This window comes from Punica granatum, chromosome 1, assembly GCF_007655135.1.
Source record: "Punica granatum isolate Tunisia-2019 chromosome 1, ASM765513v2, whole genome shotgun sequence".
NCBI lineage: Eukaryota > Viridiplantae > Streptophyta > Magnoliopsida > Myrtales > Lythraceae > Punica > Punica granatum.
This window is the reverse complement of record NC_045127.1, coordinates 7818240-7842105: the sequence shown is the minus strand read 5'-3', so window position 1 is coordinate 7842105 and position 23866 is coordinate 7818240. Positions and strand designations below refer to the sequence as shown.

The 23866-nt window shown below is 41.2% G+C and overlaps 4 protein-coding genes across 8 annotated transcripts; 2 read left to right on the top strand and 2 right to left on the bottom strand.

Annotated features, from left to right (window-relative positions):
- Positions 1-1933: 1933 nt before the first annotated feature.
- Positions 1934-7969, top strand: LOC116192505 (protein DA1). Of its 3 annotated transcripts, none has more exons than XM_031521065.1 (12): positions 1934-2444; positions 3136-3296; positions 3417-3507; positions 3734-3908; positions 4120-4240; positions 4835-4918; positions 5093-5212; positions 5709-5921; positions 6175-6237; positions 6349-6464; positions 6795-6853; positions 7326-7969. In XM_031521065.1, the coding sequence occupies exons 2-12, from the start codon at positions 3177-3179 to the stop codon at positions 7637-7639; spliced, it is 1476 nt and encodes a 491-aa protein (XP_031376925.1). In that variant the 5' UTR covers positions 1934-2444; positions 3136-3176; the 3' UTR covers positions 7640-7969. The 3 variants fall into 3 exon arrangements, with proteins under 3 accessions (XP_031376925.1, XP_031376924.1, XP_031376923.1); XM_031521064.1 differs by having other exon boundaries at positions 1935-2440; XM_031521063.1 differs by lacking the exon at positions 1934-2444 and adding an exon at positions 2549-2725.
- Positions 7970-9426: 1457 nt separating this feature from the next.
- Positions 9427-12398, top strand: LOC116192115 (putative pentatricopeptide repeat-containing protein At1g19290). The gene has a single exon (XM_031520563.1). The coding sequence runs from the start codon at positions 9553-9555 to the stop codon at positions 11278-11280; it is 1728 nt and encodes a 575-aa protein (XP_031376423.1). The 5' UTR covers positions 9427-9552; the 3' UTR covers positions 11281-12398.
- LOC116202627 (probable galacturonosyltransferase-like 2) lies at positions 11640-12179 on the bottom strand. The gene is made up of 2 exons (XM_031534226.1): positions 11959-12179; positions 11640-11865 (listed from the first exon to the last, which is right to left on the bottom strand). Exons 1-2 carry the CDS (start codon positions 12177-12179, stop codon positions 11640-11642), a joined length of 447 nt encoding a protein of 148 aa, XP_031390086.1.
- Positions 12399-12504: 106 nt separating the features above from the next.
- Positions 12505-14771, bottom strand: LOC116192117 (E3 ubiquitin-protein ligase RNF185). 3 transcript variants are annotated; one of them, XM_031520566.1, is made up of 3 exons: positions 14616-14769; positions 13779-13914; positions 12505-13516 (listed from the first exon to the last, which is right to left on the bottom strand). In XM_031520566.1, exon 3 carries the CDS (start codon positions 13487-13489, stop codon positions 12767-12769), a length of 723 nt encoding a protein of 240 aa, XP_031376426.1. In that variant the 5' UTR covers positions 13490-13516; positions 13779-13914; positions 14616-14769; the 3' UTR covers positions 12505-12766. The 3 variants fall into 3 exon arrangements, with proteins under 3 accessions (XP_031376426.1, XP_031376427.1, XP_031376425.1); XM_031520567.1 differs by having other exon boundaries at positions 13810-13914; XM_031520565.1 differs by lacking the exon at positions 13779-13914 and having other exon boundaries at positions 14616-14771.
- Between the last annotated feature and the right edge of the window lie 9095 nt (positions 14772-23866).

Here is a 23866-nt window from a genome sequence, read left to right as displayed (position 1 = left end):
TTTCTTTTATTTGAAAAACATCTTCAATCTTATGGGAAATTCACGCCATGTTAGATGAGACTCAAAAGTAAAAGTTTGTGTTTTTACATATAATTTTCAAAAGTTCGTGCTAAAACTAAAAAAAAATGAAAATATTAATGCTTTTTTAGGTTACTTACCATTTCTTTTATTTTATATTTTTTTCAAGTATCACGTTAGCGAGATGTCTCCCACGTTTGCGGGGCATTTGCCAAGTTAGCAAAAAAAGGACAAAACTAATGGAAGTTAAATGGGATGCAAAAGTAGAAGTTCATGATTTTATATGTAATTTTTAGAAGTTCTTGCCAAAACTGAGAAAATATGGAAAATTAACGTTTCTTAGGTCATTTATCCAAACATAAACTATGGAGATTGAAATTTCAAGTTAATTTTGTTTCTATTTTTCAACTAGTAAAGTACTAAGCCATATATGTAATTTTGTTAAAATGCATTATATCATCGGCATTGCATGTGCACAAATATTCTATCAGTGACCTTACATTCTGATTCGTAATTTGCAAGAACGGACCCATTTGATCTCACCGATCTTCTTATATGTTCTGTTCTTTTTAACCCTTTACCCTTTTTTTGGGTTGGTCTTTTCGATATTCAAATGGGATAAAGTGGTTAGACCTTTCTTTTTCCACATTGCTTTAGAATCTTTTGATGGGGCACTCAATTTTTTTGGCTAATTCTTTGTTCCTTTATTTTTTTTCTTTTCATAAAAAATATCTCAGTGTTTGGCATCCTAAAGGCATTTTCTAATCTATTATGGCATTTTTCCCTTTTCCATATTTTAGGGTTCTTTTGCTCTTTAGTCCTTCGTCCCCTCGCTTCATCCAAACAACCAAAGCCGACAAAAGTCGGTAAACCCATTTCAGAAATTATTAATATAGAAACGAAAAGAAAAAGGGTAAAGTTTTTTTCCATTTTCATAATAGAAAGTGAAAAAAGGATTATAAGCTTTTCCGTCAAGATATCGGGATAATTTTTCAAATATTTAGAAAGAAGAAATAAGGAAGTACAACAAATTTCAATAGTTGCAATATTTTTCTCATTGTACCGTTCAAGATTTAAGACAATAATTTTCATAATCAATGTTAGTAAATATTAATATTAATATTTTTTGGCCACATAACAATAGTATTATGTAAAAGACCTGAATAGGAAATCAAGAGATGGGGCAGCTAATGTGCCCTATATAATTTCATTTTGTTCCCACTTTGCATTTTATTATGCCTTTCCCATTTTCTCAATGTGATTTCTAATTCTATAATCTCATTCAGCAGCATAGAATAATTAACCTCCCATGTAACAATAGATAGACGAAATCTCCAGATCACATATTGACATGGAATTTAAAAAATTTTAGGTAGTCAAATACAAGATATATATTTATAAATTAAAACTAATGAAAAAAGGAGGACCAGGATGATTAAAAAAAGAGAACTAAATGAGCAAAATAATTACAATTCGCCCCCTAAGTTTGATCCTCCCCTCACCTTCACCCTTTATGCTTTCAATTTTTCATATCACTCTTTCAATCACCCGTTTCATAAAAAGTTGATGTCAAGTGAGAAATTATGTACCCAGATACATTAAACTAATTGGATATGTCAATCGTTAATCAATCTTAAGCCAAATAAATATGATAAGCTCTTCTTGCAATCAGACGTCCTATTTTGCATGATACAAGCCGAGAAGGAGAGTGAGAGGAGGAGGGAGTGGGAAATATATTATTTCCACACAAGGGGCAGATTTTAATTCCATAAAATATTTAGGGTGCGAAACTGGAATTTTCCAAAATGTAAGCTTTCTTTTCTAAATACCAGACCAGCGGAAAAGTCAAGAGCACGACACGGAAATGTGAATCCGAGTGCGAGCGGGACAATGATTCATTAAACAAAGCTAATCATCTCGAACGTCATTGACAAAATTATGCCTACCCGGGTTTGATGATCCAATTTCTTAATCAACCCCTTCTGGGTCCTCTCCGTAAGACAAGGAACCACCGTCAAGTTTTACGATTTCTCCAATTTTGACTTTCTTCGATTCGCGTACAACCCGAGTGCACAGAGATTCCCCCATTTCTTGTGCACTTTGGTTTTCAATTCTTTATTCATCTTCTTCTTCCGTCTCGTCCTCTTCTTCTTCTTCTTCCAATTTCAATTCTCTGTGAAAGATTTCTAATTTTTCGTACCATTTGCTTTCTTTGCCATCTTTTGATTGTTTCATTTCAAGGGAGGAAGTGGAAAAGAGGAAAGGGAAAGGGGGAGAGGAGTAAAGGGTGTCTTGTGATCGAGAATAATATAAAACCTTTACCATTTTAGCAGCTTAAAACCTGTTGCTTTTGTTTCGGGCGAATCAGGATCTTATCCCATCTGGGTCTCTTCTGGTTTCCTCCTCCAGCTTGTTCTCTGAGGTGGGTCTGTCCTCTTTTTCACCTCTCTTTTTATTGTCTAATTTATTATTACCCCCTTTGTTATGCTCACTTTAATCTGAAATTGAGCATTTTAATTGTCCTGATATTTCTGGGCATGTTGAGCTGGAGAGAATCTATTGCTTTATTCATTTACTCTCCTCCATCAGCTGCTTACTTAAAATATGCATCCATGTGGTTGCAAGTCCTCTCTGCATAGCTGAGGCAGTGCTTGATTTGTTCCCCTCCATATTCGAGCTCATATTTTCTCTGCCACCATAATGCCTGGTGGGTTCTAGTCCATCTGTGTTTAGCTGTTTATCTTATTAAACACGGTACCTGGTAGGGACGATGCTAAGTAGGATGTTTTGTCCTTGTATGTGATTGACTTGTTAGCTCAACATATTCATGTATGCATCTTTCTGATTGTCATGTTGTACTTGGCTTGTTTGTGTCATTTATTCTATTGAACTTATATTGAGATTATCCAACCTGGAAACAATTTCTTGTTCATTCTGCTATCTCCTAAAATTTCTTATCGTTTCTTTTCCATATCCCGGTAGATGAATTTTCTTGGATACTGATTTGATTGTGATTCGGGTTGATCAGATTAGAATCATTTTATCTCAATCTTGCTTCTTTGTATATTTGTCAAGGCTCCTTTTACGGTATTTGATCGAGTGAATTGAATTTTGTAGGGGAAAGCAGCTATCACCATGAACAGATAATCTTCCGCATTATGGGTTGGCTTAGCAAAATCTTTAAGGGCTCCAGCCATAAAATTTCAGAAGGGCATTATCGAGGAAATTATGGGGAGAGCCCGAGTCCAAATCACCAACATGCTCCTTCGAGTTCCGGGGTAATTAATCATTACACTTAGGTCTTTGGTCTGTAAGGCAGAACTTGATTCAAATGGAAAAGTAAACGTATACTCTTCTAAGTCTTCCATTTTAATAGCTTCATGGTCAACTATTTGCAGGGTCTATGGCCTGATTACAACAATGAAGATATAGATCGCGCCATCGCACTGTCCCTTGCTGAAGAAAACCAGAATAGAAGAAATACTGTTGGTGAGTGATATTGCTATAATTTCCAAATCCATTATGTTGAAAATTTCCCTTTTTAGTAGAATGCAATCACAATTAATTCTTTGAATTATTGAAGTTTGAATTTCATTGTTAAAAAGCGGACTAATTTCCTGGAGTTCAATGTCATGAAATTTCTTTTATTTTGCCTGTTGTTGACTCTTAATCTAGTCTTCTTAAACTTGACTTGATTGCTCAACTTGTTGGGCAGACAAGAAATCTCAGTTGGAAGAAGACGAGCAACTTGCCCGAGCTATACAAGAAAGCTTGAACGTTGAGTCTCCTCCTCAACATGGAAATGGGCATGTTCCCTATCATTATGGGAATACGTACGGGCTCGGTCAAACATTTCAACCTATGCCAATGTATTATTCCACAGGGTACAGGTATGCTCATATGTACACCACTTGGAGTGCGTCTTAAACTGAAGAAGAAGTCTTGTTTGGTTTTTCTCACGTATGGAACGCCATGTTCTTCATTAGAAAAACTAGTAATCCTCTACCATATATATCTATATTTTGTTTCTGATATATGTCCAAAATGATTAATTATGCTTTTGGTAATACGCAAATAAGGAACTTGTTTTTTATTTTGCAGAATTTGTGCTGGTTGCAATACTGAGATCGGTCATGGACGATTCCTGAGTTGCATGAATGCTGTTTGGCATCCCGAGTGTTTCCGATGTCATGCTTGCAACATGCCAATTTCAGATTACGAGGTATAAAAGTTATGGGAAAGAGTAGGCCCAAAAAAATTGGCAGCCTTTTTAGGGTTAATAACCAAAAAAAAAAAACTTTTTATATTTTACTAGAACTTTTTTCTTTAATTTAAAAATACACAAACTTTCGATTTGATAACAATTCTAGCGTAACGTCAAATTTTCCGTTAACTTGGACGGAATCGAGGTCGCGCCGAACGACTCCAATCGGGAGAGAGGGCGCCTGCGACCCTAATTGGGGGGTGGTGGCTGGAATCGAGGCCCCTTACTCCTTGGAATCGGGAGGACCCTCGAATTGGAGATTCTTCCGATTCCGGCGGGTGGAGCCACGACCCTGGTTGCTAGCACCTTCCCTCTGATTGGGGTCGCTGGCGCCCTTGATTCCATCCGAATTAACGAGAAATTTGATGCTGTGCTAGAATTGTTATCAAATTAAAAGTTTGTGTATTTTTAGGTTAAGGAAAAATATTCATGCTAGAATTGTTAAAATGTGAAAAGTTTGTGCTTTTTTTGTTTATTAGCCCACATTTTAATAGGAATGCAGTTTGAGTTGGTGTGACTGCCTAATTTAGCAAATCTCTTCTTCTGCTGCAGTTTTCAATGTCTGGAAACTACCCCTATCACAAAACGTGCTACAAGGAGCACTATCACCCAAAATGCGATGTTTGCAAGCACTTTGTAAGTAATATTTTGTTAGATTTGCCTAACATGTTTATTGCAATAATCTAAATTTAGAAATCCATTTTGCAATGAAAAAGAACATAGGAACTTGAAACAAGACGAAGAAAGAACTTATGTAATTATTGGTTTCAGATACATCACTCACTGTCAACATTGTCAATACGGTGACAGATTCCAACGAACCCTGCCGGTCTTATTGAATATAGAGCTCATCCTTTCTGGATTCAGAAATATTGCCCTTCTCACGAACATGATGGAACTCCTCGGTGCTGTAGCTGCGAGCGTATGGAGGTAACTTATCTTGAGCTCTGTGTCTTCCCTCTAATTATTGAGATCATTGGGCCCCAAGAGAAAATCGCATCCTATGGGAAAACTTGGGTCTGTTGGGTTCTGGAGAAATGTGCCAGATTTTGCACTTTTCTCTTGTTGAAGAAAGGAAGAAAATATGGAAAGAAGGATGTAAATTAGTAAATATGGAAAAGAAAAGGATGTATATATATTCTGCAGGAGACTTAGAGTGTGAACTATCTTAAGACATAGAAACAAACCAATTTTTGCTTCCTTTGTTTTTCAGAAGAGAAATATAGAAATATTGAAAGTTGGTGTTGGTTTTTAAGCACTAGTAACATTTTTCTTAAATTATTATGCCTAAGGGTTCTGACCACAATTTTCATGCATGAAAATGAATAGCAGAGATGGGTTTTCTCATGCCAACCCTGCCTCCATGTTCTTCTCAGACCACAATATCTACATATTGAAGCTCTTTCCCTTTCTTACTCATTTGCAGTCACGTGATACTCGATATGTTGCTCTTAATGATGGTCGGAAGCTCTGTCTGGAATGTCTAGACTCCGCAATCATGGAGACCAGCGAATGCCAACCACTTTACCGGAGTATTCAAGAATTCTATGAAGGCTTGGACATGAAAATCGAGCAGCATGTGCCATTACTTCTAGTTGAACGGCAAGCACTTAATGAGGCCAGGGAGGGAGAAAAAAATGTGAGGACACTTGACATTTGCTAAGGTCTTAGTATATGGAAGTGCTTCATTGCAATGATGTAACTGATAAGAGCAACTTCTTGTGAATATATCTAAGTTCAAAGTGACTGACTCATGTAGAAAGACATCGGCAATTAATTAGTCTAGATGGTTAAAATTGAAGAGAACTTAACAGCATTTCGAAATCGATTATTCTGAATAAGTCCCTTCTTTGCATTCTATTCCCAGCTTATATGGCTGTTTTCCATTGTAGGGCCATTATCACATGCCAGAGACGAGAGGGCTCTGCCTATCTGAGGAAAGAACTATCAGCACTGTAAGAATTATGCATTATATTTCTTTCTCACTAAAATCTGGTGTGAGCTTATTAATTAGATATTTATTATAACGATATATTGTTACTGAACATGATCCTCTGTTTTACCAGATCCTACGAAGGCCTAAGATTGGGGGAGGCCGAACTTCAAACATGGTTACTCAGCCCTACAAGCTGTCCAGATGCTGTGAAGTCACGGCAATTCTCATTTTATATGGCCTTCCCCGGTATGTGGCTCTTGCAGCACTTCTTTTAGAACGTCTTTCTAATGAAAGTCGGAAATTATTTTACAATTACTTAAATTGCATATACAGAAGCCATTGATTGAAAACTATAATTACCCAGGGGAATTTAAGCTTAGACCTTGCCCCGACTGTTGATTATGGTAGAAATGATCAAACTAGGTTCTGTTGGAAACTTGGTATAGATGTTCTTTCTCGATACAGCTCTTTTTAATTATTAACCATTATTAATGCTAGTTATGACTTCTCAGTCATAATTTCCACACTGGTTGAGTTTTGATTTATTACCCCATTTTTCGAAATATTTGCGCACAGGTTGCTGACGGGATCAATCTTAGCTCATGAGATGATGCATGCATGGCTCCGACTTAAAGGTACTCTTCCACGAACTATTATTTCACCTCATAATGAATAATACCGGATACACATGCGGGTCTTTTTGGTTCTTAAAGAGTATGATAAATTTCTAGCTTATATTTTGTTTGGAAAGAATTAAAAATGATTTCAAGCACTCAATGCCGTTTCCCATTATTTTGCTTCATTTTCTAATTACGGTAATAGTTTTTTCCAAAACCAAGGAAGAGCAGGACTATTATGTAGTTTCATATCTTCTTGGTTTCAAATTTATAAGGGAACTCTTGGTGCCACTGAGCCAGTTCTAACAATTTTGAGAGGAATCACGTCTTTTTGGCCATTTTAGCCGTATGGCCTGCATAATTTAGTGACTGATATTTGTTTGGTGCGTCATTCCTAGAGCATGCAATAATTTATCGGTTAGATTTGTTTATGTAGGTAGTTTTATCGTTGTCCCCAAGATTTTCTGACTGTTATGGTGTCGTTTCAAAGGTTATCGGACTCTCCGCCAAGATGTGGAAGAAGGCATATGCCAGGTTGTAGCCCACATGTGGCTAGAGAACGAGCTGAGATTGGGCTCGAGTGTTGGGGCATCCACCTCCTCATCCAGCTCTTCCCGGACTTCGAAGAGGGGAGTTAGGTCCAACTTCGAGATGAGGCTTGGGGAGTTCTTCAGGCACCAGATTGAGTCTGACACCTCGCCTGTCTATGGAGACGGGTTTCGGGCAGGCTACCAGGCAGTCAAGAAGTACGGGCTTCCAAGCACCCTGAGGCACATTTGGATGGCTGGGACCTTCCCATGCTGATTGTTTTCGGTTGCAGATGCCTCAGGTTGAATGGTTTTGGGTTCCTCCATTTCTCGATTTCGTCTTGTCTACAAGACTGGAGCTTCACCTTTCATATTTGATCTGAGGCTGAAGCTCAGCAGTAGAGAGACTTTTGGTCTTTGGTACAGATTTTTATTAGCTTTTCTTAGGGTGACATTTGATTCGTTGGGGCGGTTGTTTGAGCCGTCCAGCCATTGTTTTTCCATTAGTCGATAGGTCTTTTCTTCTCCTTTTTCACATTCTTTTCTTCCATCTGTTCCCACATATTCGATTCTTGGTGAATATAAAGGTCAGATCACGATTTTATCATCCTGTGGTAGTCCAATCGAAGTGCTCGATCTATTCGGGTTGCTGTCGATCTGGGACCTCGAATCGTAAATTCTGATCGAACAATTAATTCTCTTAACTAACAAAGACTGCGAGGAGTAATTCTCATGAATATGCAGTGTTCGGCGCAAATGACCTGTTTGGACCGGTTCGGATTATCATACTAAATTTATTTTTACACCAACGATGACGGGGTCTGGTCTTATGCAATTCATTTTTTGTTTTATTGTTTGGATCCCGATCTACTCTTCCTAGATGCCGATGAGCAAGGCATTTAATTGAGTTCCAGGCTGATCATATGATTTAATTAGTTGTTTGTCCGACGTTTTGGTTAGAGTGGTTATTTTTAGAGGGATTTTAAAAAATTTGACATCATATATTCATAAATTGAAACAATTCAAATAATAGTTCATATAGTAACAATTAAGGATGATTCGAAATATTTTATAATACCAAAATATGGATGAACAAAATGATTTTATTTAGAAAACATGTTACATTTTCTTGAATATCGACTCTAAAAAATTGTAATAGATAGCTTCCATCTATTTTGTAAAAAAAAATGCAAATAATCTTTTATTATAAATTCTTTTTGCAAATATACTTTTAAAATTTTTTAAATAATCTTTTACTATTTCAAAAGCAGTCAATATTTAAACATACTTATTGTCAATTAATATATTTTTCTTTTAGTTACTAATTACATATAAGTGTTTTTCTATAGATATGTAACTTTTAGAAATTGAATTTTTTTTAAATCAGATTTTTTTTTCCAAATTCAAGAATGTGCTTACATATTAAAATTATTAAGCATTTGATAGTTTATATGTATTTACTAATTTAATCGTAATGGTATATACATTTATAATTGTACCACTATTTATTTTATTGTATACAAGTTTATATAGATAGATATTAGATGACCTTTCTAACCTATGACATTAGTACATTTACTTTTATGACATTATTTATTGTCATGTTGTCAAGTTTATAGATTATGATGTTATTACGTTTACTTTTATGACCATATTTACTATCATGTTATCAAATATATATATAGGGATGGATCCAGAATTCGAACTTAGCAGGGTCAGTTTTTTAATAGGGCAAATGAGATTGTATTTTCTCTTAGGAATTGCATCCAAAATTGAGCAATAATATATAAATTTCCATTGAACGTCGAGATCTGCTTCCCTCAGCTCTCCTCGGTCCATTCCTGGGTATACATGGCCAACAATCAGAGATAAGACTATCAAGTATCAAATGAAGGACCAAAATGAGACAGACAGAAAACTTCCGGGGGGCAAATTTAGGCCAATCGAAGTATAAAGACCTAACCGGGACGATCTGTGATCATATCACCGGCCCATTTGAGCCCATTCCAAAGCCCAAAAACTCCTTCCTCGGCCCAAACACTTCGTCGTCTCCAAACTCCATAGCCATCATTCTTCAGACTTCAGCTCCATAGCTGAACTCACAGAGCCATCATTGAAGCTTTCTTCTTCTTCGCTATCGGACCTCTAACATGCATAGTCCGGTCGTAAAATGACCATGATGCTTCCCAAATGCCCAGGAATTTCCCCCCTCACTCGTTCCGCCTGCTCAGATCCTTCCACGCATCCCGCCCCCTCCATTGGAAGCCTCGTGGCGAGTCCAAGCTCCCTCGGCCGGAACTCCTCGACCGCATCACCGGCCTCCTCGTCCTCCGCCGCTTCGACGCCCTCCAAAGCCTCCGCTTCACCTTCTCGGACAACCTCCTCGACTCCGTCCTCCACCAGCTCCGCCTGAACGCCGCCGCCTGCCGCGGGTTCTTCGACCTCGCCTCCAAGGACCCTACTTTCAGACCCAACCTCAAGTCCTACTGCAAATTGGTCCACATACTAGCCCGGGCGCGAATGTACGACGAGACCAGAGCTTACCTCCACGAAATGGTCTCCCTCTGCAAGAACAATTACTCCGCATTCGTCGTCTGGGGCGAGCTCGTCCGGGTTTATCGGGAGTTCAGTTTTTCGCCGATTATATTTGACATGGTGCTTAAGGCTTATGCCGAGAAGAGAATGCTGAAATATGCTCTGTACGTGTTCGATAATATGCCTAAGTGCGGCCAAGTCCCGAGTCTTCGATCTTGTAACTGCTTATTAAGCGGGTTAGTTAAGACGGGTGACTGTTACACAGCGATCCTCGTATATGACCAGATGATTAGGATCGGGATCACGCCAGATGCTTTCACTTGTGCGATAATGGTAAATGCTTACTGTAAGGAACGAAGAGTTGAAAGGGCGATGGAGTTTGTGGAGGAGATGGAGAGTTCCGGTTTCGAGATCAATGCAGTTGCTTACCATAGCTTGATCGATAGGTATGTGAGTGTTGGAGATGTGGAGGGAGCTGAACAGGTGTTGGAGTTGATGGGGAAAAAGGGGATTCGAGAAAATCGAGTTACTTACACTCTGTTGATGAAGGGATATTGCAATCAATCGAGAATGGAGGCTGCAGAGAAGCTCTTACGAGCTATGGAAGAGGATAAATCCGTGGGTGCAGATGAATTTGCTTATGGTGTTCTGATAAATGGGTATTGTAGTATCGGTAGAATGGAGGACTCCGTCAGAGTTCGGGACAGGATGTTGACATTAGGCCTCAAGATGAATCACTACATCTGCAATTCTCTGATCAATGGGTACTGTAAATTTGGGCGAGTTTCGGATGCTGAAAGTGTGTTAAAACAGATGGCAGAGTGGGACCTAAAGCCCGATACATATAGCTTTAACACTCTCGTAGATGGGCTTTGCAGAGAAGGGTCGATGGACAAAGCATTTAGGCTCAGCGATAAGATGATTCGAGAAGGAATCGAACCTTCTGTTGTAACTTATAATGCACTCCTCAAGGGTCTGTGCCGGGTCAGAGCCTTTGATGAAGCTATGCGGTTTTGGAATGCGATGTTGAAGAGAGGAGTAGTCCTTAATGAGGTGACCTTAGGGACTTTGCTCGATGGGTTCCTCAAGATGGAGAACCTGGACCTGGCTTTCAAGCTGTGGAAAGAGATCTTAGCGCGGGGTTTTGCGAGGAGCAACATCGCGTTCAACACGATGATAAATGGGCTGTGTAAGGTAGGGAAGGTGGCCGAGGCAGAGGAGGTGTACGAGAAGATGATAGAGTTGGGGTGCGAACCCAATAGGATAACATACAGGGCCCTGAGCGAAGGGTATCGTAAAGTCGGCAATCTTGAAAAGGCTTCGGCTTTCTGGGTAAAATGTGGTACTGCTGAAGAGCAACAAAGAAGTCTCGCTCAGATGTAACATTGCCAAATTCGACGGCACCCCCGCCTCTTCCCCATATCCCAATCTGCTGTCTCCTTTTTTTAAAAAAATTTCGATTTTTATTATTTTGAAAAATTATAAAAATAAAATAATAGTAAAAATTGGGATCAAAAGTGAAAAGAAAGAAAATAGTGGACTGACATGTGAATACTGTACTAAAAACTCTGAACTTTTAACGCTGAACTTTTATCAAACAAGTTTTACTTAATCAATTAAGTACTTATTTGATTAAATGTTTAAAATTTTAGCATTTAATTTTCAGCATAAGTCCAGACAAACGGAACTTTAAATCTCATAAGGTTCAGATTAATGAGGTACGGTATTTTCCCTGCGCGAAGTTAGCACGGGCCCCCCTTCCGGTCGGAGAAGGTTAAGGAGAGCTTGGGGCTCGCCCAGAATGCTTGGGTGAAGTAGGACGTGAAGTTCGCACTGCGGTACTCAGGTGCTGCCAGTACGATCCTCAACGGCGTAGCAGCAAGATCGGCTATGTCGTCCACTAGGAGCGTGTCAGAGTCAAGGTAGACTACCTTGTGAACGCACGGGGTGAGGAGGGTGGAGAGGTCACTGCGCGTAATTGAGCGGGAGTCAAGGGAGGGGTGGAGGGAGGCAGAGAGGAGGCCTGTCACGAGGGATTCGTCGAAGGGATAGATTCAGAACTTCAGGTAGGGGAAGGAGGGAAGAGACAATGGTGGCAAGGAGAGAGGGCAAGGTGGAGGAAGCCGCACCGGAGGAGGTGAAATGGAAGGCGATGTTCTGGGGGCAGGAGGAGTGGACCGCTGCCATGGAGCCCACGGAGGTAAGGAATCATCAAGGGTCATGGCCACATGGACCGCTGCATCCAGCTGAGGGCACACGGTGTCATTCGCATCAGCAGGCATGTCATATTCGTGGTCTTGATCATATTTATTTTATAACCGTGGTAGTCCATATTACGACATATTCCAACCTGTTTTGATAGACCTCAATGTGAGTTCAAAATGCATCTCCATATACAATTAAACTTGCGCTATTTTTCTATTATTGTTCATATAAAATGTATTTCCGATTTTTTGTCATTCAACTAGTTGCCCTATCAAAATAAGTAATGGTCTTTGAAATTCGTTTGAGGATTACGATTATATAAAACACATGGATAAATACTTATGCACAGACACAGACACTGTACTCTTCTATCTTCTGAATCCCACTTGCTTGCTAACAAAGTTTAGACAGATCGGCAGTAATATCTAGTAAAAAATATTTTGGTCCACTGTCACATTGTTCTGCAGCAATCCATTGAGCCACGCGAATTTCTACCCTTATTCAAATCATAAACACAACCGATGATGTAAAGTATGAACAGTTTACATGATCATCTAAACGGAAACAAATGCCTCGATATGCTCCAACTACAAACATTTACAGTCGGGATAAACTGGCGAGTCGTAGACCTACTCAAACATCTCAGTTAATGATGACTTTAAGCTCAATTCCAAACAAGGGCGAGGAGGACGAAGAACCCGATAAGCATGAGTAGTCTCTTCAGGTAAATGTCCTGATTACGCTGGCCGCCTCTGTGGTGATGATGGTGGTGGTGATGGTGGGCGTGCATGTGGGCTCCATGGAATGTGTTCGGGTACCCGTAAGGCAACCCCGCAGATGGGCCAAACATTCCAGCATCTGGGAATCCATGGACTTGGACATTAAATAGAGACGGGATTAGCCCACTGAAGGCTGCAGACAATGTGAAGTTCCCGAACCTTGTGGTCGCCATTGGGGCGAAGCCACCAAACCCACCCAATCCGCCCATGAAACCAAATCCATGCTGGTGGAAATGGTTTGGATCAGGTGGCGGAGGAGCGGTCTCGGGCCTCTGGCCAGCAGGCCGGTTCGGGATGTTGAGGCCAGGGATGGACTTCGATCTCGGGTCAGTGGAAGTCTTTCCACGGCCATAGAGCGGGACCAGCTTCTCCTCCTCCACAAGGGCCTTGCAGACCGGGCATTCCTTGGATTGCGAGTGGTAATGGAGCCACTTGTAGAGGCAGGGCCAGCAGAAGAGGTGCCCGCACAAGGTCACAATTGGGTCTTGGGCCAAGTCGAAACAGATGTTGCACTCAAAGTTACCAGCAGCTTCATTGTTGTTGCTGTTGCTTGAGCAAGATGGACTTTGGGGTGGCCTGCTCGCTGATTCCCCAAAACCACTTGCCATCTTGAAAAGAACCTCAAAATCGAGTTCCTGTCAATCAAATATAGTCTCAACCTCAATTACACCGTGCTCATAGATTATGCAGAGATCGAACTATAATATGTTAAGAAGAAGTGGAAACTGATTTAGGAGTTTTTCCAGCAACTTTAGTTGCAATGGAGGTACCCCGAATAAGACACCAATTTCGTGTTTTAGAAGTCATTCTTTCAACTTTTCAAATGGGAAAGACGAAAGGGAATATTTGAAATGCATGAATTTGAAGCAAAACATTTCTTTCTGCTCCATAAGTTACCTAAGCTTGAGAAAGTAGGGAATGTTAGTACATTATTTTCCTTGCAGTACGTCCACCCCCCTTCTACTGCATCTCTAAGCTAAAGTATTGAGGGAAGAAAGCGTTCCCAACCGATCATTTTTCCATGCACCTCCTACTTTAATTTGTCAATCCAAACACGGCAAAACAAGTTAAAAAGCATATAACTTGGGCCAGATTAAATCCCACCCAAGAGATAAAAACTCATAAATAAAATGCCAATACAAAGAATATGGCATTGCTAAGAAGTGTCGTCCAAAACAGAACTACGATATCAACAACAAAAAGCAGGCAAAACTTTGTTTTAAGAAGACTGTCCCAGAAAATTGACCTTTCGAGGATTGCTTCATGTAATAGCTCAAAGACAACTCTCCCAGGACATCGAGATGGTATTTGCAGTCATACGCAGAACATATTATCCATATGCCATAAAAGAATTCGCGAAACCATTACCCGCGTGATACAGTTTTATCAGATTTCCATAAGTTTTGCTTATCGAAAACAAATTTTTGTGTCACGTGGCATCGAAACATATCCAGCGTTTAAGAAAATCTATTCATTTCAATCAGATCATCAGCAAATTCATACTTCCCAATTACAAACAGAACTATTGCTGGCAATAACATTACAACCCAACTGGGATTCCCAGATCATCCATGAAAGACTACCACCATAAACCCCAGATCCCGCAAAATCACAGCCTAAGATCACATCGGATAAAAGGGGAAATTGACCCGAAGGAGGGTCAATCCTCAGCACAATCCAATCGGAAAGATAGAAGCTTGAGGAGCAGCAAATGGGGGGGAGAGAATCGCTGACCTGAGAGCTTCGAGAAGACCGACGACCGACCGATGAAAATCGATCGACCCAAAGAGAAACTAAAATTGGGGGGAAGGAAGATGCAGAACGATTGCCAGGAATGTTATTCGGATTCCACCAAAAAAACAATCTCAGTCTTGGGTTTTCCAATTATTATTAAGAATTTTTAATTTTTATTAAAATAATATAAATAACCTAACTTAGTGCGCGTGCGACATAGAATCTTCTGATCCCTGCGACATTTTCCAGGTGGCGTTTGTTGACTGGTCATATGTTTCTGTCTCTCGTTGGCCGTCCGACTGATCCTGAAATCCGTCGGTGAAATAAAGGCTGGTTGAGGACATGATGAATAGTTTACCAAAAAAATAAAATAAAAACAATGATACGATGAATAAATTATCGTATTCAAGTAGATCGACACATTGCCTGGATACAACTCGTTACGCCTGTTCATCTTCTATGGTGTTAGGTTAGCCTTGAGTGGTCTCCATTTTTTTTTTTGTGATTTTCGATCTTTATCCATCTCGTTATGCATGATTTTCGATATTTCATTCTTTCCTTCCATTCTTTTGCTTTTTATATTTATTGAATTTTTTACAAACTTTCAGGCTCATGCTTTCGACTTCCCTACAACTTTGCTACCATATATAGTTTATGTCAACTGGAATTTTATTGGCTAGTGGATATGTGACCTATTTGGAATTGATACAGTTGATAGCATACTAACCTGACTATTTAAGTGTGCCGCCGTTGTTGCTTTCATCTGCAATTTTAGTTGGTCACTGATCCGAAACTGTATAGTTCGTGTGCTCTACCAGTTCGAAATTGAATAGTTCATATGTGTTCGCGCTCTATAAAACAAAACCTTTACACGTGTAAGGTATTTCTTTAAAGGCTACAATATTATTGGTTTTTAAATAATAAAATTGAATAGTACGATACAATAATAAAGAAAAATATTATTTATAGTCAAAAGTTTTACTATTCCGAACACTATTCTTAAAGCAAACACTATTCTTTGTTTTCCTTAAAAGAATCTTCCGTTCATGTCACCTTTTCTCTTGCTTTCTTCTTCATCTTTCATCATGATTTTATACCTCGTAGGGAATTTGAGAGTCTTGAAAAAGGTCATCTGGGAGGGTCTGTAGACCTTGAGACGGAACCTTTAAGACCACACATAGAATGAATCTTCTGAACCTGAACTTGCGAGGGAGCCAACCTTATGTAGGTCGGTCAGCATTTGTGCTTTCATAAGCAAAAATTTTGAATTCTTCGTAACATCTAAAAGAAGTGCCTTTCGTTTGTCCATCCACCTTTAAATGGCTTGTGGACATGCTTGATCTTCTTTGCAATTTGGCCACTACTTCACCTTAGACTGTCTTTCGAGTTCAGGAAAATGAGGGTCACACTTGTCATGATTAATCTATAGGCATTCTTATGGAGAAATCCTTTCCATTTTGAAGTTCCAACAAAAAATTCATGGCACTAAAATTGGGCAAAAAAGTGAAGTCCTTTCATCTTAAGTGTTCCTTTCTTTATGGAGATTTCGTCCCTAAATATTTTCCATACTTCGTAGGTTTTTGGTGGTAGAATTTCTGGGAGAGCCCTATGAAAATCCCACCAATCATAAAACCAACGTGGAAATTTTTAATGTCTTATGCCAAAATGAAAAAAAAAAAAACCAAGTATGAGCAAAGCTGGAGTAGAGAAAGGCTCGACTCCAGGTAGTAACATAGTTTAAGTAGTCATAAGTTTGAGGAGAATAGGGCTGAGAAAATTCTCGTGGAGTGGTTAAAGGAGTAGTACAGTCAAAAGGAAAAAGAATTTTCATAATCTTGGCTTTACAGTATAAAATTCTACCGGGATTATTTGCATCAGGAATTTCCGTAATAACAACTGAATTAGTATTTTGTAGGATGTATTCGTAAAACTCTCTGGATTTCCCACTATGAATTGAAAAATTACAACCTTTGAGATAAATTCTTTTGGCAATTTTGTAAGAAGGAAGATTTTCAAATTATGGCTCTATAGGGCATAAAGGAACACTGACATTAACTATGAATCCTTTCGTATTTTTAGTTTCTGGATTGACTACTTGTGCAAAAATAGAAGGAGAGGGATAGTGAAAGGGAATAGATGGAATAGAAGCACCGCAGTTAATAAAAGGGCTCTATTAATCCCATCCAATGGTACAGGAGAAAGAGGCGCAAACCACACAGTGCCCTCCCAACACCATGGAAGTTCTAACTCTTACACTTGGAAAGGTTATAATGGATTATTGAGTTTGCCTAGGGGTGTAAAAGAAACAAGCTGAGTTGAGTCGAGACCGAATCTAGGAAGGTCAAGCTTAGCTTGTTTATTGACTCATGAACTCGAGCTCAGGTTCGAGCTCTTGAGCAGTCTAGATTCAAGCTCGAGTTCGGCTCATTTAATAAAATAAAGGCTTGGGCTCATTAAGACTCGCCTAGTGAAGCAAAAAAGCTTTGACTTGTATAAGCTCAAATGAGCTTGAACTTGTTTAGACTTAAAACAAAATCAATAATAATTATAAGGGAAAAAGACAAAAATCCCCTTGTGGTTTGGAGTTTGAACAAATCGCACAATGTTCTTTTATTTGGGACAATTAGCTCCTGTAGTTTGCTCCGTCAGACATAGGTGGTTACGGCATTAATTTTTTTTCCATTTTTAGTCCTCAATCTTTAATATTTTAATCATTTTGATTATAAATCTTTTTCTTTTATCATTCTTATCCTAAACTTTTCATTTTGTTTCATTTTAGTCCAACAAAGAAAATCGAAAAGGAATCGAGGTCACGGTCGAGGTCATCGATTGACAGCCCCGACCTCGAATCGACCAGGGACTCTGACTCGGAGGCCCTGTCGATTCGGGGTCAAGGTCGCCAGCGTCTTACTTGGAGTCCTCGGTAGATTCGGGGTCGGGGCCGTCGGAGGTCCCTGATCGATTCGGGATCGGGGTCGCCGATTAGCGGTCCCAACCCCCTTTCCCTTTCGATTGTCTTTGTTGGATTAAAATGAAACAAAATAAAAAGTTTAGGATATGAATGATAAAAGAAAAAATATTTATAACCAAAATGATTAAAAGGTTAAAGATTGAGGACTAAAAATGAAAAAAAAAAAAAAAAAAAAAGTCGTAACCCTTTGTGTCTAACGGAGTAAACCATATGGGGCTAATTGTCAAAAAAAAGGGATGTTATTTGTCCCAACCCCAAACCACAATGGGGATTTTTGTCTTTTTCCCTAATTATAATAATCATATGGGCTAACACTTATTCTTATGGACCTTGTATTATGCAGGTTATAGCTATATATATATATATATATATATATAAGATTTTTAAAAAAAACTCGTTTAGACTCACGAGCTTTTTCGAGTTGAGTCCTATTGAGTTTGGCTTGACTTGGCTCGTTTGACTGGCAAACTTAGGCTCGGATTGGCTCAGCTCGGGGGGGGGGGGGGGGGGGGGGGGGGGGGGGTGTTCGATCAGATGGAGCCATGTTTGCCATGATGTACATAAACGTTCTTCATGTATGTATTTTTCTTCTGGGCCCGATCGGCCTGGCATTTTCACTCTTTAGCCCATCTCGGCCCAACTTGAATCTTCATTACCAGCAGAAATGTTTGGGTTTGGGCCTGCGTAGCATAAAATACATTATGCTGCTTTTACATTATTTTTTCAAGACAATTTTTTGCCAAATTCTTTGTAATAACATATGGCCTGACAATTAGTGGTATAAATATTCAGCTAACATTATCCATTAATTATGAATCATTAGTAACCAATCAAACTGTTTGGTTATGAAAATCTGTGGAAATGCACTATGAGGCGAATTTGATAATCATATGTATTCTCATTGGATGTTACTCATTCAAATGGCCAAATGATGCTGGTTCAATATTTTCCATTCACCGGGAATGATGACAATTAATGCCCTTTCCTGTGGCAGAATGTTCTGCTTCAGTCATAGTTATCACAAGATGCGATAGCCATGCATCATGCACGAACAAGACGTTGAAGGACTATTGGGTTACATGCCACGCCCATGTCTAAGTTGATGAATTACTACTCCAACAAACAACGTCGACCAAAAGTTTTAGAACCTTTCCTCTGGAACCCGCCTTCAAAGAGGCTTGAACCGAGATCTTAACGCAGCATTTCAGCTGGACTACAATCTCAATGGTGCATGATCATGTGTCGAACATAGCCACATATTCACACAATACAGTCCAAATAAAACACGTATGATTAAAATTGTGAAAAGTCATATGCGTTGACGTACGTGGATGGACCTTCTTTGCGTGTGTGGAGTTGGTTTCTAATTGTTGCTATGTTGCAAACTTTCTATGAGGATAGAGTGTGAATTGTTTGGTTTATCGGTGACAAGATCATGAAAACTGTTGGGGCCTCCCCTTTTAACTAACCCTCTTTTTCCTCACCGGCCTATCTAATTACATAAAATTTTTAATTTCCCCCTTTCTTTTTGTACGATATCGGCCGAGACAATTCGTTTTTCATGAGCGTTCCTATTAATTCCATAAGTGTCAAAACATACAGTTCCTTCCTTGTCATGAATGTCTAATCCTGCAAATCCATCCAGGATTGAGCTTCTCGTATACATATGTCTCGCATAAAGTCGTCGAATTGATGTAAGATTTTGAGGGGCCGGGGTCCATAATTCGGTGATATCGCTGCCCTAGCTTTAACTAACCCCATTAAGTAAAATGAGTGAGTCCAAATTCAATCCTATCCGACGCGATTTGTGGCCCCATTATAGATGTGTAGGCTGAGGGATTTCGGCTATCAAAAACGCGTTTTGCATTACATTTTTTTCGTGGGACTGTGGGAGGCTATTGTCCCCTTTGTCCTTAATGCATACATATACATATGTGTCCCGGATGAGCAGGGTTCGGCGCGACACTTTAATTAGGAAGAGAAGTTTGTGGACCGAAAAAGAAATAAATAGGAAGGGGTGTGGAATAAATCCAATAATGAGAATCAGGCTCAAAAACACGTATTATCGATCGTGAAATAGTGTCACTGTACTAAATCTAATTAGTTAATTACTATTATCCGTGGATTGGGTGAAAAAATAAATAAAAGGTCAATCAATCTCCCAACCAACAGCCGCGTGAAGCCGCTTCCATGGGATGGGGACAAATATTAAAGGACAATGACAGCAGCAAAAATGTCGCACAGAGTCTTTGATTTTGCGTTCATTCATAAGGAAAGTTAATGCCGTTTCGTTACGGAATTTTGCGGGTGTCTTGCAATTTTCTTATTTGTCGTGATAATTATTCACATTTATATTCTTCTTGAATATGGAAATACCAACAACGAATGTTATATATGTAGGATCACATGGACATAACTAGTAGGTAGACTACTTAAAATTTGATCAGGATCGATTATCGATCTTTAATTGATTCTCTTAAGATAAAATCTCACATTTTCTTCCTTCATTTTTCAACCGTATGATTTATTATTAGTCAGTGTCTAGTTCATCTCAATGCTTTTCCTCGTTGATTCACGTTTTCTATTTGTTTATAATTGTTCATCATAGAACGATATCAGAACATGTAGAATTATAGCCACAGTTATATATGCAAGTGTTACGAACGAATCTTCCTAACATCGAAGATGATCGAAAGAGCCCGAAGTTGTTGAGGTTTTCTAGGGAATGCGTGCGATGGAGTCTTCTAGAGAGCCTCGGTCCCCGAACCTTCTAGAAGTTTCTCAATCCTTCTGTAATTAATGTCGGTAGTTAGGATAATTATATTTATACCAGTAGATGGTAGAAGTAGTTGGATGTACATCAAATACCGAGTGCCTATATAAGGGCATCACCTTCTCAATTGTAGATACACTTGAAAAAGCAACACAAGTATCATTTTCCAGAGCTTCTCTCTCTAGTTTCTCTCTCTAGAAGTTCTGTGAATGGAAAGGCTGCCTAGAATAGCGATTCTAGGGCCGCACGGGTAGGGAACGCTAGACAAAATAGCAAGCCCGTGACAAGTGGTATTAGAGCGAAGGTCTAAGGCGATGGCAACCACTAACCAATCGGAGGTGGTGATCGATGAGACGAGGGCAAAGTCCAAGAAGTAGCGGGAAAGCTCGAGGGATCCACTAAGTTCGTTTGAGGGCCGCATGACAAAGATGGAGGTTGTCATGGCGGACGTCCAAGGCAAGACCGAGGACACGTCCAAGGGCATGGAGGAGCTCCGCTCGGACTTGGAGGAGCTTCAAGAGGGTATGCAGGGCGCCTTGAACACTGCAGTGGACGAGCTGACCAAGCGGGACGAGACGCTGGAAGCCCTTGTCTCAGCCATGCGTGCTGAGATCAATGAGCTTAAGGCCGAGCTCGTGCAAGTGCGGAGGACTCGTGTTAACGGGGATAGCATGGGCCAGTTTAGCGCACGTCCAGATGTCCCCAGGCCCAAAGAGTTCAAGGGAACTAAGGTGGTCAAGGACGTGGACAACTTCATATGGAGTATGGAGACTTACTTCCGCGCGACGGAAGTAGAGGATGATGTTGTCCGTGTGGGGATGGTCTCCATGTACCTTGTGGATGTTGCTTTGCTATGGTGGCGTCGGAGGTACGACGACCGAAGTGGCAACACGGCCAACACTTGGGAGGAGTTCAAGGTTGAATTTCGTCAACAGTTCTACCCTGAGTATGCGGAGGATGAAGCTCGCGCCAAGCTTCGACGCTTGGAGCACAAGGGTGAACTTCGGGAGTATGTGCGGCAGTTCACGGAACTCATGCTTCAGATTCCGTCGCTGACTGACAAAGAAGCCTTCTTCCAATTCATGGATGGGCTGAAACCGTGGGCTAAGCAGGAGCTGCAACGCCGCGGCGTACAGGATCTGCACAAGGCTATGTCGACGGTGGAGTCGCTGGTGGAATTCCGCTCATCAAGCAAGTCCGACTCGAAAGAGAAGGGCAAGCCCAAAGGTGGGGGAGATAAACAAAAGTCCCATCGATCCGATGGCGGCAAGACGGCCAAGTCAACTTTCAAGGACAAGGCGGGGTCGAGCAAGCCAAAGGGGAAGGATGAGCGGATGCTCGAGTGTTTCTTATGCGACGGTCCGCACATGGCCCAAGAATGCCCTACCAAAGCCAAGCTCGCGGCGTTGGTGAAAGCCGATGAGGATAAGGAAGAGGAGACGCGGTTGGGCTCGCTGCGTATCCTTAGCTCCATTACGACCAGGAAGGCCAATCGGTCGAAGGGGCTCATGTTCGCGGATGTTGAAATTGCTGGGAAGGCATTTAGCGCTCTCGTTGACACAGGAGCCTCCAACCTCTTCATATCCAAAGAAAGCGCGAAGAAGCTGGGACTTCGCGTTGAAAGGACAAGGGGGCGGCTCAAGATGGTGAATTCCAAAGAAGTCCTGACATGCCGTGTTGCTAAGGACGTGGATATCCAGATTGGGCAGTGGAGCGGAAAGGAAACTATTGAGGTAATCCCTCTTGATGACTACGACTTTGTTATTGGGATGGATTTCCACGCCAGGATTGATGCACTACTCGTCCCATTCGCGGATTGCATCTGTGTGTTGGATGCTAAGTGCCAATGCGTGGTGCCGGTCAAGCGGTCAATGGAAAATGGGCAAAAGACCTTGTCGGCCATGCAACTGAAGTGAGGGATTCATAAAGGAGAAGTCATGTACCTTGCGGCCTTGAAGGTATATGAGGAAGCGGGCTCGGAAGATGACGTACCAGCGGAGGTCGCCCAAGTCCTCAATTCCTTCAAGGATGTGATGCCGACGGAACTTCCGAAGAAGCTTCCACCTAAGAGGGAAGTGGATCATCGGATTGAGTTGGTGCTCAATGCTAAGCCACCCGCCATGGCTCCTTATCGGATGGCGCCGCCAGAGTTGGCGGAGTTGAGGAGCCAGCTCAAGGAGTTGCTTGATGCTGGCTATGTCCGACCTTCGAAGGCCTCGTTCGGTGCCCCAGTGCTCTTCCAAAAGAAGCATGACGGATCGCTGCGGATGTGTATAGACTACCGGGCAATGAAAAAGCTGACGGTCAAGAACAAGTACCCTATACAGTTGATTGCGGATCTTGGGGAAGCTCAGTGGTTCTCTAAGTTGGACCTGCGGTAGGGGTACTACCAAGTGCGGATCGCGGAATGGGACGAGCCTAAGACCGCATGCGTAACGCGATACGGTTCCTACAAGTTCCTCGTCATGCCCTTTGGGCTAACTAATGCACCAGCCACTTTTTGCACCCTCATGAATATGGTACTCCACTCGTTCCTTGATCGATTTGTGGTGGTTTATCTTGACGATATCGTTATGTATAGCCGGTCACTCGAGGACCACGTCGAGCACTTGAGACAGGTGTTTGAGGTGCTTCGGGAGAACTCCTTGTACGTGAAGAGAGAGAAGTGTGCATTCACTAAGAGGGAAGTCCCTTTCCTCGGCCACATCGTTGGTGGAGGTCGGGTCCGAGTGGATCCATCGAAAGTGGCCTCGATCATGGAGTGGGAATCGCCAACCAAGGTGACAGAGTTGCGTTCGTTCCTTGGTCTCGCCAACTATTATCGACGGTTCATCAAGGGCTACTCAAGCATCATCGTGCCACTCACGGAGCTCCTGAAGAAGGCTCGAGCCTGGGAGTGAACAGACGAATGTCAAGCAGGTTTTGATCGCTTGAAGCGAGTTGTCACGGATGAGCCCGTTCTCGCGTTGCCTTGTTATGGGAAGCTGTTCGAGGTGGAGACAGATGCCTTGGATTTCGCTATCGGCGGGGCGCTGATGCAAGATAGCCACCCCCATCGCGTTTAAGTCCCGGAAGCTTAGTGACGTTGAGCGGCGATATACAGTCCAAGAGAAGAAAATGACGGCGGTGGTGCATTGTCTCCGAACTTGGAGGCACTATCTCTTGGGCTCAAAGTTCATTGTGAGGACGGACAATATTGCCACGAGTTACTTCCAGACGCAAAAGAAGTTATCCCCGAAGCAAGCTCGTTGGCAAGATTTCCTGGCCGAGTTCGATTTCGTGATGGAGTATAAACCAGGGAGGACCAATGTCGTGGCTGATGCACTGAGTCGACGGGTGGAACTCGCCGCGATCAGCCAACTTAAGAGTCCATTGTTAGGTCGGATCAAGGAGGGCTGCAGCATGACGCTAAAGCCCGCATTCTCTTGGAGCTCGCTCGCGAAGGGAAGTCACGGCAATTTTGGTGCGAGGACGACCTTGTTTACACCAAGGGTCGTAGAATCTACG

Excerpts from the sequence above, each read along its gene's own strand:
- LOC116192505 (XM_031521063.1), top strand. Across the intron at positions 4,241-4,834 it reads TGCCAATTTCAGATTACGAG|TTTTCAATGTCTGGAAACTA; the intron begins GTATAAAAGTTA and ends CTTCTGCTGCAG. Across the intron at positions 4,919-5,092 it reads GCGATGTTTGCAAGCACTTT|ATTCCAACGAACCCTGCCGG; the intron begins GTAAGTAATATT and ends ATACGGTGACAG.
- LOC116192115 (XM_031520563.1), top strand. The coding sequence starts at position 9,553 with ATGCCCAGGAATTTCCCCCCTCACTCGTTCCGCCTGCTCAGATCCTTC.
- LOC116202627 (XM_031534226.1), bottom strand. The coding sequence starts at position 12,179 with ATGCCTGCTGATGCGAATGACACCGTGTGCCCTCAGCTGGATGCAGCG. Across the intron at positions 11,866-11,958 it reads CCCTCCTTCCCCTACCTGAA|TGACCTCTCCACCCTCCTCA; the intron begins GTTCTGAATCTA and ends AATTACGCGCAG.
- LOC116192117 (XM_031520565.1), bottom strand. The coding sequence starts at position 13,489 with ATGGCAAGTGGTTTTGGGGAATCAGCGAGCAGGCCACCCCAAAGTCCA.